Genomic DNA, 18,002 nt, shown 5'->3' on the forward strand with positions numbered 1-18,002 from the left:
CGCAGCCATTCCGATCACGTGAAAGTCATAATGCGTCGGGAGTTGCGTAGTGCCTTAGCAGCGTCTGCTACCAAGCCTTCCAAGTTGTTTAGAAGTATGGTACCACAATGTGTACTATAAGGAAGGGGCTGCCTGCCAGGTAGTAATGACAGGTGATCTTCTAACATGGTGTGCAAGCTCAGCTGTCTTCTATTCGATAACCGAAAATTAAACCTTACTCAGAAGAGGCACCTCTATTTTCTTCCGATTGCCCCACGTGAGAAGATTTTTTTTTTCGGATAATTTCTGTGGTCGGAAAGTCGTCAGCAATGTGAGAAAGAACACCAAATTCGTTTTGTAGCAACGATCACTCATCATTTGTGGATTGCAATCTAACATGGTATTATGTAAGAAGAAGATTTAGTCTAATTGTACTTTTTAATGTTTGGATCGTGTGTCTATCCACTACAACCTCCTGAAGCCAATTTGGATCCTTTCTTTCATGTTCGTATTTTATCAATAAAGCTAGACCCTAATATGATCAATTTAATTATGCTACTTTACTCTTCCCGTTGCCACAGAATACTGAGTCGCTCGGACATTTTACGGACGCAAAATCAGAATTAATTACCATCGTGCGCTTTACTTTAGCTGACTGTCGGAGAGCTTTTACAAAGCAATGTCACTCAAAGCGCCACAGAAGGCAGCTATACGTATGCTAACCTTGACCCACTAATGAGTCTCTCGAACGAGTCCATAGCGTCTCCCCGGCATTGAGCGACCTCCCTGTATAACGGCTCAATCTAGCTGCCTCCAAGGTGACGAAGGCAACCAACCCTTTTGATACTAGTTAATAAATTGTTGCCACCGGAGCCCGATCGATGGTGCAGATATACATGCGTAAAGCGCATCAAGGGATCGCTAGATTCTATCTGCGCGCCGCGAGCTCGCGTATGTTGCGCGTTCGCTCGCGGTCACAGCGATGAACCGCGCTCGAAACCTGTTTGCGCTTGCGCGAGCCAGGCTGTTTATATGCCGCACTTAACATGACACTGGAGGACAGCCAAAGGAAGGGGGGACACTTAATGCGGCGACGATAGGCAGCGGGAGGGGGAGGAAGGTTGGAACGCGTCCGTCCGCTCAGCGCATGTCTTCGTCGTCGTCGTCTTCGTCGCAGCAATTACGTAATTGTTGGAGAACCCGCCTGCCGAGTTTCGTATACTCTGTGTGTTCTGCGCACATTCCTGTTTTTACTTTTCTTTATATTTACCCTGAATACTTCTCTCCTCCTCCTCCTCCTCCTCCTCCTCCTCCTCCTCGCTTCGGCCACGTACCAAGCTTCACCAGAAACCAGCAATAATCATTGTCCCACCTTATATTCCGGGCCGATGAGAGCAGGGATACGTGCTCAACAGATCGGCGCCCTTGTGGCGGCAACGCGTCGGTTGGGTTTCGTCAGCTGACACGGGCGGGGGAGGGAGTCGAAGCCCGCGAGGGAAGTGCGGTTGCCAGCTGACAAGCTGCGTGCGTTTATACGTGAAATGCTGTATAGCGAGATGGGGCTGTTGTCGGACTTTCGCTTTTCTTCATTTCGAAAGACTCGGGCGATCTCTGACGCCGCATTTTATTTATTTCTCTTTCTCTTTTCTCTTTATAAGTTCCTGCTTTTTTTTTTTCTTCATTTATTGCTCGTCCTCGCCATGGCCCCCGGTGAGAACAAGCATCGCTTTTATGTGGTGGTTCTTCCTCATTCCTCGTGAATTTCACTCGGATAACCATAATGTTGCTTGGAGAGCTGGAAACCTTGGTAATACAACTCGCAGCTCTCGAGTCTCAAGTTACGGAACAAATTTTAAGGTCGGGTGCAGCAGTGTGTCGAGCATTGCTTAGTAAGTAATGAATCCTTGGTCGCGTTGTCGCGGAGAATCAGTCCTCCGTGTTTCAGAGCCTGTGAAAGACGGAATTCACAAAGATATTCTTTCGCAAAAACATTTTGTCATCAGTCTGCTGGACTTCGCTAATGTCTTAATTAATTAGGTTGGCTATCGCGACTGGTCGGTGTCTGTCCCTACGGACTGACACAATAGCGTACCGACTGGTTCGTTGAATACGAACTCTGAATCCAAACTTGCAATGAAAGCGCGCCTTTAGAATCGACGTCATCGTCGACGCATCAGACAGCGGTATGCTATGCTTGATATTTGAATTCCCGCATCCATTAACAAATGTGTTTGAAGAACTCTACATTTGCGTTAACTATCCAAACAATAGAGATTTTCGCGGGGAGATGCAGGCTTGAAGTTATGAACAGTAGTAGAACAGGGAACGTCTCTGAAGCCAACGTTTCGAGAAGGCCACTTGTCGGAACGTTGGCTCCAACGACGTTCCTTGTTCTACCACTGTTCATCCATTCTCGTTAACAAAACCATATATAAACATACATACTCAAAGACTCGCGTCCCTCTACTGCATTGTCACTCTTGCTTTCAAAGCGGGTGATTCTCTAAAGTGCCCCAAAGTGTCTAAGAAGAGAAATCGCGTTCCGGTCCGAGGACGAAAGACGAGTTGAAACAAAAGGCAACCCGACAAAGGTAACAAATACAGCGCGAAACCCAGAGTTTCGGTAAGAGAGTGGTTCTACCAGGTCTGCGAGGTATCCCCCCGCCCTTCAATTCTTTTTTTTTTTCTCTCTTTCTCCCTGCTTTGTTTCGTTTTTCCATTTCTCCGAGAGGTCATCCACACCGTTCCTTCCCGACGCATGCGTCCAGTTTCTGTACGCCTCCTGGATGGTCTTCTCGCGCTGTACTGTGCTCGCCGGACGGTCGCTCGTTGTCTCCGGCGCCTCTCCACCGAGGAGAGACTGCAGCACAAACGGCCATCAGTGGTGCATGCGAGCCGCTCGTCAGGAAACAATTTCAGAAGTCCCTCAAGCAGAGAGAAAGATCAAAAAAAGAAAGAGGCCCCCGGTAGGACGAGACCAAGAAAAGTGAGAGTGCCGCGTGACTGCTGAGGGAGTGATCTCTTCGCGGGCCCGTCCAGGGTTGAAAAGCCCCTCGCCTCTCGAGCGACCGCGTCTTTGCTCTGTTTCTTCGACGCCTTCTTGTCTACGGGAAGCTGCAAACATCACGGAGGAGGAAGATTCGCGCAAGCGTCTCTTTGGTGTCGTTGTTTTTGCTGTAGTGGCGTCGTTGTTTTAGGTTGCTGCTCTGTACCCTTGCGGTGACAACTCGACGCACGATTCTTTGTCGTGCGCCTCGCCAAGCTTAGGCCGGGTGCGGGAAACTAAGTGTGAATGACATTGTTGACGTTGCGCACGGAGAATGCAACTTCGACGGTTTGCGACTTTGTCTGTTGGAGCGATTCACAGGGTAGTGTCAAAGCTCCGAAAAACGAAAAGAAAGAAAGAATACAGAAAAAAAATTACCTAGGGCAGATGGGAGACATTTATTTCCGTCAAGCTGCATAACGGGAAGTATAGTTCACAGTGCGCTATAAAATAGCTTACTGCGAGCTATGTCGTTGTTTCTACTGTCAATCTTTGTGAATAACGAGGCATTACTGCACTCACTGTTTTAGTTAAACGGCATGCCTCGCGATGAATACCCCCGACATAAGGAACGAGCAAATATTTCTTCACGCAGTCAGCAAATACTCCGCGCTTACGATCGCTCCTTTGCTGGTACGGCTTCGTTTATTTGGCTGCACAGGTCCAGATAACGAAGCTGCCTTGCCGAGTGCACATAGGATGCGAAATGAATTACAAACACAACGACTCGATGAAATGATTCCCACGGCGAGCCTCCCCGCTACGTTCGAAACTCACAACTTCTAAAACCGCCTCAAGAAAATTACTCGTCATCAAACAGGGCATGGAGTGAAACTTAGCGAAGCGCACCACGCGTGTGTGTACATGTGGTACACTCGCATAGAGGGAGAGGAGAGATCCGCCTCGCAGAGCGCGTGCGTCCGGCTGCTATGCGCGAAGATGCGCATACGTGCACTGACCGGCGCCTCTCGATTCGCATGGGCGAGCAAAGACTTTCGGCCAAGTCCTGCCGTTTCAAGACAAAGGATGGGTTTGCTCACTGTGAGAAGGGGTGGGGGGGGATGAGTGTCTGCGTGCGTGCGTACGAGCGAACCAGCGGACAACGACGCCTGCTGGCCCACAGGAGGATGAGGAGGAAGACGACGGAAAGAGATCGCTGACCCCTTCTCTCAGCGCGAAAAGAAGCGCGGCTACCGTCGACCGCCATTCGCTTTCGGCCGTGCTCTCCTTCGCGCTCGATTATTTCGTGAGCGTCGCGTGCATTTCCTTCTCAGCGATAGTTGTTACGGACGCTTGACTAACTTGGATGCGTCCGGAGCCGTGGTCACGGCGTATGCGGTAGCTCGTTCAATGCGTGTCGGCATACGCGTGGCCGTGTACACGGTGCCTAATGAAGTACCACGGCGGTCGGTGAGCAGTCTATACCTTTTTCGTACGCCATCACGAGTCGACAACAGCTGCTAGGTGAACATGGGCGTGTGTGCTTCGGAGTTGGGTGCTGCGCGCATCTTTTCAATCGAAACACGTGAGCGTTTACGACACATGCGCCCAGTAACTGCTAAGAGTCGAAAACAGCACACTTTTCGTCACACCCCCGGGCGCCTTGAGTATGCCACTTTCGGTGACAGTATACAGCATCGGTGGATGCAAGTGGGCCTGACAGTACGAGTGTGTCAGTGATGACAAAACATGTTGGTACGTGCGTACCAAGCACCAATGACATGTGTGCAGCCAAACAAGCGCTGTCGCTCTTTATATATGTCGAGTAGATCAGTACGAAACAACGAAACGAAACCATGAGAAAGGAGGGCCCGGTTCCGCGAGGCTGGTTTCCAGAACAGCGCGAGCCATCTTTGTCAGTGCTTCGAAGGTTGGGCAAACTGCGAGTCATTTTACTTGTATACGCCGTGATTACTTTCGGCCCGATGACCTTAGCACTTCGAAGGCTGTCTCACGTGATGTAAGAGAAGGCGGCTGTGCGCCCCTTGCTCTGCGGGAGGCGCTGGCCTTGAAGAAAGAAATCCCGCAGTGCCACCGCGCTGGGTGGCGGCCCGTCGTTTGTATATACATAAATGCTGTTCATTGCCAGTACCGACACTGCTATTGGCTTGGATGGCTACGACTCATTGCTCACTATTCGTGCACGGCGTGCGAGCTGATACCGGGGCTCTATATATATATATATATATATATATATATATATATATATATATAGCATGGAAAGCACGCGGAATTGACCTTGCATGTTCCAACTGTGGCGTAGCTCTTGAGCTTGAACTTTACACATATGCGTTGTTCACATTGTGGAGTCAGGCCACGTGTCTTCCAGACATTTAGCAGCACGTGAATGAAGTTACACTTTGCTCTCTCTCTCCCTCTCTTTTTTCATGCTTGCAAGCGCGTGATCAACAGTTCACTCGTACTCAGCAATACGCAGTACATGCTTCGTTCTGATCCAGCGTACAACCTATTGAAAAGAAACAAAAGGAAATTAAAAGAAAGAAAGAAAGAAAGAAAGAAAGAAAGAAAGAAAGAAAGAAAAACTGTCGGCCATTGTCGACAACGGTCGACTGGCCCGCTTTATTTATGTATTAGAGCTCCAAGTTGGGCTAGTTGGTTGACATGCATGGTATAATTTTTTAACTGCGCTAACACACACTGACAAGGACGAGGCATTTATGTATGTTGTTTAAAATGTCTTGGTAAAACCCCAAAAGGTGCCTTTTGGGGTTTTTTGTTCACTCCGTTTACACAGTCATTGACGTCAGCGTAAAAGAAACGTGCGGCATACAAACAAAAGAAGACAAGGCGGTGTCCTAAATGATGAGGTAATCATTGTGAGCTTCGTTCTCAGGTCGAGCTGCGAAACGAAGCTGTAACTAGAGTTCTGTAGAACAGAACTCTCGTTACAGATTTATTAACCTCGTGCCCGCATAACAAACTGGTTGCGTAGCTACGCGCTCTCGTATGCATCGATACAGCATTCAATAACAGCTCTAGGTGGGGGCCAGCTAAATTTACGCGCTCGGCCAGGGCAGTGATGCATCCGGGCACGCCCACTCGTACACGCTTCGTGCTTGTATAAGTGGCTACGAAGCACTTACTGTTGCGGCCGGCACTCCTAGAAGTCGCGTCTGCACGAGCCAGCTCAACAGATGGAGAGGTCAAGAAACCTGCTCGCGCAGGTTAAAGAACGCATATTCGTGCCCAGCAGGCAGTGCCGCGGAGCACCCGGCCTGATAGTTTTGTATAACAAAATTGGCAGTCGTACAACGACGTCCCCTCTCTCCCGCTGATTAGGCGGTGTTCAATTAACCCCAATCATCGTTCCATTCTGCGATCGTTACGCGAGAGCTGTAGCAGGAGAGGAAACGACGCGGAAGAAAGGAAGAGAAAACAAACAAAACGCGAGAAGAGGAAACGAAGCAGGTTGCCACGATCCCAGTGCACTGCACTCTCGCTTTCGCGTTCGTTTGCGAGAGCGTATGGTCGCACGCACATAGAGCGGTCAACAATGCGGTGAAACAGAGCTCGCGGCCAGCCTCCACCGCCAAACACCGCCACTACTACTTCCACTACCAACACCGCGAGGCACGCGGGATGGGATGGAGGAGCGCCTAAGCGTCATTTATCAGGCGTCGCCGTCGCATCGAAGCCGTATATGTACTACGCAGAGCCCGTGCAGCAAGCGGCGGAGGCGACGGCATGCAGTGCATGCGCTCTCGAGCAAGGGACCCCGCGCCGGTTGCCGAACAATTTTCCTATCGCGCGGTTCCCCTTTCGCGTGATGTATAGCCCGCGTAATCGCCCCGGTGTTTAAAGCCAGTCACGCGAACGGGAACGTACTACCGCTGCACACTCGATGGTGCGCGAGAGAGACTGCGCGTGCGTAGATGAACGAGAGAAGCTATCTCGGAGAACTTTCGCTTCGCGCTTTATAACGCGACCCAAACTATCTCCTTCTCTTTTTCGCTCCCTCCGAAAGACACCAGACCACGAAATGAGTGTCCGTCGAGCCGGCTCGCTGGACGAGCGAGAGCACGCGTGTCTGCATATACGAAAACGAGCGTGCGTTTGTGTGCGCGTGCGCGTGTGTGTTTGCGTCTAATCTGCTATAGCGAAGAAGCAGCGGCAGACTGATGAAGCGGAAGATTGAGGCGGAAAGTGGTCACTCTCACGAGGCCCCTCTTCGCCCCTCCCCCTCCCGCCACCTCCCCCCCCCCACCCGCCCCACCCCGCCCTTCCCCAAAAGAAGCAGTTAAAGGCACCCGACCCCGGCCCGGGCATCATCGGCGGCTGCATGACTCCGTCCGTTCGTCCAATTGCGTTTCGTTAGAGGGAATTTCGCCTCCGCGCTCTGTTCCGCATACCGGTTTCGGAAATAAGTACAAGAAGAAGTGAAGTCACACGAACGGGCCACGCAGGTCTCTCACATAAGAGGCTCACACTTGGATTGCTCTTCCGCCGCGTGGTGAGAAAGTACGTCTAGAAGGACGACGGCCAAGGGGGATATTAACGATCCTGATCAACTCGCCGAAACTGGCACCGAGATAGAAAGAAGGAACGCAGGGATATTAACGACCTCGATCACTAAGAAGCCTAGCAGATGAGAGAAAGAAAGACAGGGGTACAGGTGAAAACGGAGATAAGAAATAAAACAAGGCAATAGTGCGACAGAGATAAAGAGCGAGAGAGAAAGTGTGGGAAAGATTGCCGGCCCCTTTTAATTAATTGTTTAGCTCGAACTCGCGTTTAATTCTGGCAGACGAGAAAGAAGAGATAGAGCGGGCACAGGAAACCACAAAGAGGAGAGTGCCTAAAAAAAAAAAAATGCCGGCAAGATGCGAGCCCAGTTCCCAGACTACTCGATGAACCGAACGCTGCCCGCTGTGCGGCGGCGACTGACTTGTATAAAACGAGCGTGTGATGCTTGCATAGGAGGAGAGAGAGAGAGAGCAAGGATCCGCCGAGAGCACTGGAGCACATTCGGTTCGTCGCTCCGGATGGGGCGGGGCTGCGAGGCGTCGGCGGCGTTGTTATACAGGGAAAAAAGAGTGCAGAGACGGCAGCCGGCCATCACCTAGCTCGCAGTGTCTTCCGCGGAGAGCAAGGCTTATAACAGAGCACCGGACTACACACGGCGGCTGTAGCCGTTGCAGCCGTCGCCGCCACCGCCGCCGCCGCCGCCACCAGCAACGTCGGCAAGGCGCGCCTTTCTTCCAATGCCAGCTGGTCTGGTTCAGCGACCGATGCTTTATAGCCGGCCAAACCCTCTCCTCCGGTGTCCGGGAGAGTTACGGTGCGAGGAGGCGCCCGCATATGTGCGTGCCGCCAGGACAGAGACGACGGAGACGCAAGGCACACTGAACCTTCACGAGCATGCAACTATTATAGATGCGTTGGAAACGCGAATTATGTGAGGATCTGAGGGGATCGACTCTTTCTCAGTTACAACTATAAGTGCGGCTTTTTTGGGCTAGCGACGTAAAATGAGCGCTGGCGCGTCCACCCTGCACTTTCAATAGATGATCTCACCCTGATATCCAGGCCGGCGCGCGTTCCATACGGTTATCGATTAAGGCTGATAACCTTCCGTACGCGTTTCGGCCGCGGCACATGCATCTCAAGGCCACTAAAAAGGTATAGGCCGACGCTGATAGACGCCACACACCGGGAGTCTACGCTTGAATTACGTTCCATGTGGGTGCCGCGCTTGAAACTTCAGCGAACTCGCGAGTATACGATGGTAACACTTGTATTTTGTCTTTTTTTTTTTTTCTTCGTGAGGCTCGATTCTTACAGCGCGAGTGCGTACGCAAAACGGTATCGTTGTGTTAACTTTCGGTTGCCCCACAGTGCTGACTTTATTGCAAGGAAACAGGAAAACAGTGCCACTCTTTCTTACAGTGGGAATGCTCGGTACAGAAAGCCTATCCGAGAAGAGAACAGAACTACTTTCCCAAGGTTACGATGAAAATATAGCAGAAAACGGGGTCTGCGTAAAGAAACACGTCTGAGAAGCTTAAAAAGGGAGGGACTAACGACAATATCATGGTAGAACACTCACCAAGGACACATACCTTGCTTTCCAAACAAAACAAGCTTAAATATCTTGCACGGCTGGTTGAGGAAGAGGAAAGTGTTGGCCCTAGGTAACCAATTGCACCTAAAAACCCGGAATATCTAAGCAGCTTCGGAAACTTTCGTAATGTCCATTTGAAAAGAAGAAAAAAGTTCTGATAATAAAGCAGAACCTTGGCACCAAACTCGCTATGTCTTGAATCGGAAACTTTTTACCTTCTGTTTTCTTTTTTTTTTTTTCTAATATAAGATGGCTGAAAATGAAAATGGAATTTTTCGAGTTGATAGATGCTGTTGACAACTCCAAGCGCAATGTGCTGCGATGTCCCGTTTTCATTTAGCAACCTGTAAGAGCTATGTTCGAGGAACGTTCACGATGTGAAAATGAGCTGTGATGTCGGGCCTAAAGAATAGTGAGTGGGGTGAAGTGAAGGGGTTGTATGCTCAGGCTCTCACCTGAGTGACTGCCTCGGACGAGTAAGCACCAGGCGAAGCGTTTGAAGGTGAACGGCGCGCCTCAGGCGCGCATCCCGTGTATATCGTACATAGACCCACACTTCGACGCAGCAAGCTGAGTGGCAGAAACATCCTCGATGTATAATTCACGCCGCGCTAACCCGGACAGCGAGCATTTCGTATCGCCGTGCGTTTTCTTTTTTTTTTTTTGTTCGTTTTTGTGAAGCGTGCGCGAAGTTATTTATTGTGAGAGGAAGCTTGGCTCGCGTGCAGAACGCCGCGACATTCGCGACTGATGCGAGGTGTCGGTGCGCGCGACGGGCGAGAAGATGGCTGAGTGCTTGGGCGTACGTTGGGCCGCATCGAGTCTCATTGTGGCCTTGTACCGGTTTCTAATCGCCCCCCCCCCCCCCCCCCCCCCCAAAAAAAAAAAAGAAGAAAAAAGGTCAGAGGAGGTTCGGGAAGAAAAATGGCTGTTGACAGCCACCGTTGAAGCGAATTGCAGGCAGGCTATCAGCACGCAGCCGGGTTGCGGTTCAGCTGATTACAGCTGTAATGTATCTCTCTATCGCGTTTTCTGCAGCACGTCCGTGAAGATACTTTTAGTGGGCTTAGTACGACTTCAACGTGATTTTTTTTTTCATCGCTTAGCATTATAATTGAACGGGTATTTCTCCTGCCACGGCTGAAAGAGCTAGGGAAGTAATATTTAGGACCAATAAATAAAGAGCGACCGGATAGCGCAATGGCAGAGTCAGAGCACGGCTTCTGCATAATAGTTACTAACAAGCGTGACAAATCACACCAGGAATCTCGCATAATTAAACGTTGCCCTATAGTTTAATTAAGCACAATCCGGGTGATCTGCTGCTACTGCAGGTAATTTCTTAAGACGATGAAAACCACATTGGTAAAATTGTTTCTCCCAGAAACAGGACTCACCTAGGAATAACAATTCGCACATTGCGAAAATGGTGTAAATGTTACCATAATGATCACCCTTGAAGCTGACGAGGACAAGTAATTCCAAAGAATTGATTTGTTTTAAAGTGTCCCTTTTAACGACACTGTCATCTGGACGCTTTCTCGCCTTTAGTGCGATATTTGCAAACAGTCAGCTTTACGTACAATGCATTTGCAGTTAAACTGTGCGCGAACGTGCAGCATCTTGGCTAGTAATTGGGCGAATGAAGCAACATAAAAAACTTTAGTGCAACTTTCGAGTTCCTCGAGTAGCTTCGACTTACAAATCGCCCACCATGTGATTACCTCGGTGGTGCGATTCCATGTTCGCGTAGTGCTTTGTGTGCCCTCCTAGTGTAAGCTTCATCTTAAACCGAAGGCAAGCCGTGTCTCACACATTTGTTTCTTCTTGTGCGCAGGTGACGAAGCGACCCCCCAGGCCAGGCCATGGGGCTACGGCACCTCATAGCTGGGCCCACGCTGCTGGTCAGCGTGGCCCTCCTATCTGCCTTTTGTTTATCCACAGTCCTATCAGGTGAGTCACTCGACCCCAGTTGCCAACGCTCTGAATGTTAACTGGTGCATTATGCGTGTCCCGTGCATCACCGTACATGGCTAGTTCAAGTATACAGTTAGGAATTGCAACTATGGAATGCCATTAACAAAACCGACATGTATCCTATGAATACCGTGTGCGATATATATTCATAGCATTTGGCCCGATGTAAGAAATCGTATAATTCCATATTATTGTGTGGGGTCGCTTGATAAGGCTGTCACAGGGCGTGTGGTATTTATTTCCTAATAGAGAAGCAATGTGCTGAGAATTTCAGTGAAGGTGATTGACTATGGCGCGTCTACTGCCCTAAGCGGCAACCACCCGAAACGTATATTCCAGTCGGTATATTTGGTGTGGCCTTTACTTTAAACTGCGCAGTTAAAACGCTATAACCCCAGCCGAAAAAGCGAGTTGTTTCTTACCACTGTGAATGCAACTATGTTACGCGTTTTATCCATGACAAAAGTGGTGTAGATGCGCGGCGTGAAATGAACGCGCAGACGTTAGGCCTAGATCTACGCCCAAAATACGCCTAGAAATACGTTTCTTGCGGTTGCCGCTTTTAGACTTCGCGGCAGAGAGATTAACTGGAGAGCACAGGTGACGACGCGAAAGTCCACCGCGCACCACAGCGTTACCGGAAGTCCGGGCATGCTCGACGTGAAGGATCAATGTTGCCCGAGACACCGCGTTAACTTAAGCTCGCTTCGTACGATCAATGACGCCTGGCACAACGAATGGTTTCCGGCTGATCACAAACGGCCTCTGACGTCAGAGGGCACACGCAAGGCGATTAAGTTGTAGGCGTTTACTTTACCGAGGCAGCGCGACAACCTGCGGTCGTCGGTTCCAGCTCTGGCTTTTGCGCGCACTGACCTAAGAAAGTGACACGGTAAGTAGAAAACAAAGTAAAGGATCCAGAACGGAGAGAAAGTGAAGCTGCAGGTGTTGACCTGGGGAGACTCGTGAGGCGACCCCATACTGTATAGGTGGGAGGCTCGCGCTTGGCAACGGCACCAGCGCCTGCTCAACGCTTCCCCTTCACGACACTTTTTTTTTTCCGCGGTCTCGTTGTGAGACAAGAGACACGTATCGTGAGCCGCGCGTAAAAAACATTTCGTGACGCCCAAGGCCGGCTGAGGTCGAGCGACGCCACCGCAAATGGTGCGGGACGGGAAAGGAAAAGAGAAAAATTGCTAAAAAGCAAAAGCGGGAAGCGAGCGACCGTCTAACCTTCTTCCACGGGACCATTAGATGCGAGCGCGCGGGACACCCGCTCGCGATTTCTTCTCATTCTTCTTCTTTTGACTCCTCGCTCTGCTGTTGACACGCAGTGCGTGACAGTGGGCCATCTTTTTCTTCGTCCCATCCGTAGCCAATGCCGCAGGCATGCTCACACACTTGGTCTCGCGGCGGCCTGCTGGCACGTTCACATGCGCCATTCAGGTTATACGGTGTGCGTAGCCCAGTGCTCACACGCTATGTACACACACGCACACACACACATACACAGACGACGCGAGCTTTCTGGCTAGGCGAAAATATGTTGATATTTTTTCAAGTAAAACGCTAAGAACACGAACTAACTCTGCAGCGAAGTAGCTCATGAGTGCGCAAGTCATTACCCCTCCGCTGTTGCACAATATATACACTGCAAAACGGCGGACAGGACCCGTGGGAGCGAATGAAGACATGCAAAGAAGAGCCGTGGGTTTTGTTTTCCTCTAATTCGCTTCCTGAATCCTAATCTGCCGGTCTTCGTGCATGCACACGTGAGCTGATGGGACCGAGAGCAGCAACTAAAGAGCGTCACAATGGCAGTGAACGAGGCGGCCAGGCGAAGAGCGTGTTCCGGTGCTCCCTTTCGACGAGTCCAACTCTGGACCTGAAGTAAGACGTCGTGGCGGAAACAATGGAGTCGGCATGAAAGATCAGCAGTTGGCGGCAGGAATAACCTGCATCGTGTTACTTGTCTACCCGCGTGTAGTGCATTCGGAAAGCTTGCTTTGTAAACTGTGCCTCGAGAAGAAGAAAATCGCAGACACCGTCGTCTTTGTGTCCACATCACGCACTACCCGGCTCACGGTTCTGCAGTAAGCTTTCAGACAGGAAGGTGGCATGACTTAGTGCAACGTACAGTGGTGGCAAATACAGCAGTGAGTTCAGTGTTACGAAAGAAGCGTTGGAGAGGTCAGCGGCAGGTCCACTGAGTGCGCACCCTCCCCTCTCCCTCTCCTCCCAATCTCCTGCCCCGCCCCCACAAGGAAGAAAGAAAGAAAGCCAATGACCTGCGCAGAACTTCGACTAGAATAGCCAACACGAACGGAGAGGTAATGAGCGTATCCGTAGAAACTTCGTTGTTCACGTGAACGAAACAGAAGACAAAGAAAACGAACAAACAAAACCACAACGTCGAAAGTAAAAATCCTCAGCGCTAACAGCTCACTCGGACGATTTTCTTTCCTTTCTCGGGATGTCCGGTCTCTACCTGCATCCTTCTTCTGCGCTCACGTGTCCAGCGCGAGACCCGACCGGAACGGCGCAGTGTAAAGGAACAGCGTGAGATGGGCGAAAAGCAGGAATCTCGGTGGAATGACCCCGCTTCGTAGTACTTTCGAGCAACCCACAAACGCGTCCACGGAGTGGGGCGAGCGCATCATTGCGTCGTGCGATACGAAACTGCCAAGGCGGGGAGAAAAGGAAAGCGGCGAGGACCGCGTATACGGCTAATGCGATCCCTCGACCTTCCTGCGTCGGCCGCGGTTATACAAAGCCTTTGAGTGCCTGGCATGCGGCAGAATAACCCGGTCTCGGGGAGTCGTTACATGGACGATGGCACCCGGTCATGGTGGGAGGGGGGCGGAGTCTACGGCGATGATGACAGTGGCAAGGGGCGTCGTCTCTGCTCGTCGGCGTCAAAGAGATGCGGAGTTGTTGCGTTGGTATACGGTGTTGGGTTGCTTTTCTTGCTGTTCGAAGGGGCAGGTGTGCGCGCGCGTGCTTAGAAGTGGACGTCGCTCTTCAAGAGAGGATGATGCGAGCAGTTTCTAGGAAGAAAGGCGGGCGAGACGTTCGCGTATACACACGGAAGAACCTCTGCGCGCACTACAGTACGCATACGTATGCGGATACACTGACCCGCATATAGAAGGCGAGCGCGCGACGACTTTCTCTCCTGGCGCACAGTGTCAGTGTGACGTGGCACCACTGCTGCTTTTCTTTGGCGTTGCACTTGTTTTGCTTTTTCATCAATGTTTTGTTATTGTTACTTCTTTACTTTTCCAGCAAGAGGAGCCGCTTTCGAGTGGTTCTGTACGCGACGCGTCTTTCGTTGCAACGTGTCCATTTTTTTTCTAGGCAATTCCGCTTACTTTTTCTACTCCTTCGGCTTCCGATGTGTCCGTCTATACTACATTCCAACAAAAAAACATATCATGACTATTTTTCTCATGCTTACGTTAAAACAAAACAAAAAAGGAGATTCTGAGGGAAGAGTAAACTCTTGTTGAGGTCATCGTCGTATACAGTAGCCGTGGTAGTGCCAGCCAGCGTCATTTTGGCTGGCACTTAATGATTCCTTTCAGTGATCCCCTGCACTTTATAAACTGCGCTGTTTCCACTCTAAGTAAAAAATGACAACGTCACGTACGCGTTTAGATCATTCGACTCAAACCGTCAGTTGGTCAGGAACATTTCAGAAGAAAAGAAAAAGAGTCCCTCCATGAACAAGCAATGTCATTGACAAGTTATTCAAGACGTCTTACAAGTAAACGCTATGAGGCGAATAAATCTCAAGCATTCACGAGCTCACGTCCCTTAAGCGTGGTCAATTTCCCAGGTGGCTCATGTGTGTTTCAATTTTAGTAGAAATTTTGTCTCTGTGCCACCGTATGAGTCTGCATGTGGCCTCGTTCTATTACGAAACCTGACAAATCGAGCAAAAGATTGACGTACCACCAACGTTGGCTGCAAATGAAGCTGGGCTGGTATAATGTACGGATTCCCGTTCGCTCCATTCTATTCCCTTCTCAACAGTCACCGGTAACGGCCGTCTGATTCCGTTGATAACGCAAGCGGAGCGCATCTAGAGCCCCTGAGAAAACGCGAAAGGCAGCACTGGAATAGAAGCACGGTCAACACGGCACCAGACCAGCTAGCGTGATATCACTACAGCTGGTGGCACTATACAAAGACCCATGTAGAAAAAACTAGCACAACTGGGCGTATCTCAAAATCTAGAAACACTATATATGTTTATCTGAAACCCATGACGGATAGCCGAAATACGCGAACTCTTCTTCTTCTTGCCATGGGCGTGCGGAATGCCACTAAATAATGGCGTGAAACAGCAAACAGCGACGCAATTCAGAATCATTAGGGCCGTAATAAACTCCGACAAATTGCCCTCCCCCACTAATTATCCGCACTTCCTCCTTCTCTCATTAAGGCGCCCGCACACGCACACACGGAACATCTCTTTGTTTTCTTTTTTTTTTTTCCTGCGTTGGACAAAAAAGATAATCCACGCTCCACCGTTTCGACAGCACTTCGTTTCGGCGTTTCCAGCTCGGAGCTGTAGGTTGCATGCTTGCCTAATCAGAACGCACGCACACACGTGCTGCTAACGTAGAGCACGCTCACACACGTCTGTATAGACAGTCTGTAATTTTTTTTTCTCGTTTGTTTTTCCTTCTCACTTGCCAACGGGCCCCCCGGCGAACGGTCTCGACGCGGCAGCGGCGACAGCTACTTAATCGTGAGCGCGCGGGAGGCGGCTGGGGAGGCAAGCATCGAACTGGTCGGCACCCCGTGGCGCAGCCTGTCCGACGTCGTCGCCGCCGTCACTTTCCCCGTTCCGGCGGCGGCGGCGGCGGCCGTCCAGTGACGTAACGCACCGGTGCGGGAAGAAGGCGCCTCCGCGAGTGTCATGGTCGCTGCACCTTGACCCATTTGCGGGGCCGAAGGCAGCCGCGGTGGCCTCCATCTCTCGATGCGCTGCCGCCGCCGCCGCTTTCACTTTCGTGCATGCGTACGTATGCAACGCCCCCGTGGCTACCAGGCTGTGGTATACAGGCGGGAAGAGGAGGCGATTGTCGGCGAGAGTGTGCCGCCCTTTCCGTGCCGTAGCTGTTTTGAAAACCGCGGAGGATGTTTCACTGCACTTTATACAAGAGGAGAGAGAATGATATTTAATCACCAAGAGTATAGCCGAATCGAGGAGAAGGATTTAGTGGCGAGATTTATAGGACAGACGAACGAGCAAGCAAGCAAGCAAATTGATAGACTGCAGGTCTAACTCAGGCTCGCGCATGAACTTGCGTCGTTTATAGTCCCGAAGGCGTCGGTATGAAGTTGTGACGCAGTTGATGTTCCCGCCGAGATAACATGCCAAGTTCATTGTGCTTGTTCCGAAGAGGTGCAAAATGAAGTCTAGAGGAGGATTATGCGTCTCGCGATATAATGAGCCACCAACAAGAAAGCGTTATTTTAGTTCGTACAACCATTAGCGAAATTCTGCAAGCAGACTTTGCTGCTTGCTTAACTTGCCCTAACGAAGGTGACCGAGCTCACACTGTTGTATAGCACTGTTGAAGTTGGAGAGACGCGTTTCGAAAACTTGGATGGTGTGTGGAACGGAGGCCAACGGGGGATGGTGGCACCAGTCTGGGAGCTGGCGCGCTTTTTACGATTCCAAGCCTGTAAAGTGGGCCATCTCTGTTAGATGAGACGAGATCCGTGGCGAAGCGCACTTGCTGGTTTCACACTGGTCGAGAACCACACGGGACCGTCACTACCTCGCGTGGTTCTCCCTGCCTTTAGTTGTAGCACCTACTATGGAAGTTGAAGCACTTAAAGCTCTAGTGCAAGCAGCATTTGCACGAGTGGCAGTACTTTGAATACTATACGATTCACTATTTGGCGTTCGTGCACTCGATGCATTATAATATGCCTTCTGACGAGCGCACGAAATCCACGTAGCATTTATCTACGTAATATTGGGCCCGTATTCACACACAAAAAAAGCTTATTACGCTCGAATTGTAATACATGGTACACTGGACATATCATTAGCAAAGGTGGCTGCCAGCCAGTAGCAGAAAGCACGTGCATTTGTAAAGCTTTGTAAATTTGGTCCCTGGTGTGTAGAGACGGTTGAAACCTGTTTTACGGTGGATAAATGCCGAAGAGACACTACACAGTTTGGGATAAACATCACGACAGAGGTCTTCCGTGAACAATGTGTATACATTCGCGTCCCGCTGGACACGCCTTTCAAAGGAACATAATTGCGCGTGAGTACACGCCTTCTACGTAGGATTATAAAGGATTACGTGACCCCTTGTCTCGTTAGACTCTTCACAGTGCTTGTGGGGATAGAGGGAGGTAAAGGTCATCCGCGGGGCACGACAGTTCGCAAGAAACTGCGAGTATAAGCGAGTAGGCAAAAGAAGATGCCCATAGAGAAACACCACGGCTAAAAATAAATACGAACGAGTTGCTGTGATCGCCACTCCTTCATAAAAATCCCCTCGTCGTCTCTAAGCTTGTCGGTGAACCCAGACTCGTGGCGGTTCAAGGACGTGCTTGATAGTGTTTTGAGGGACTTCCGAGTCGAAGCGACGCTCTTGCTTGTCGCGTACTGCGCGCCTGTAGAATTACGTGTGATGCATATGCACGGCAAGACAAAGAGTTGAGGCGCGAAAACGGGCTTTCGATTTTCATATTTTTTTTTGTTTTATTATTGCTACGCCGTGCTCGCTCGATCTACACGACGAACGGCACCTCAAAAAGTCGAGGTCAAGACCTGGACATCATGTTTATTCATTCTTGGCAACCGCACAGGCACGCATGGGGGATACCTCCGGGTATTGTATATACGTCCAAGGATTTCTTTGTTTGGTCGACGCAAATTTTTTC

General features: G+C 50.4%; 1 protein-coding gene across 1 annotated transcript in view; it reads left to right on the top strand.

Moving 5' to 3' along the window:
- The window catches only part of LOC119445054 (mucin-2), a 142,183-nt gene that overhangs the window by 55,032 nt on the left and 69,149 nt on the right, over positions 1 to 18,002 (top strand). Inside the window, 1 exon segment of the mRNA XM_049664854.1 lies at positions 10,945 to 11,060. Coding sequence (XP_049520811.1) covers positions 10,973 to 11,060 — 88 coding nt within the window. The 5' untranslated portion in view covers positions 10,945 to 10,972.

Source organism: Dermacentor silvarum, chromosome 3 (assembly GCF_013339745.2).
Source record: "Dermacentor silvarum isolate Dsil-2018 chromosome 3, BIME_Dsil_1.4, whole genome shotgun sequence".
Lineage (NCBI taxonomy): Eukaryota > Metazoa > Arthropoda > Arachnida > Ixodida > Ixodidae > Dermacentor > Dermacentor silvarum.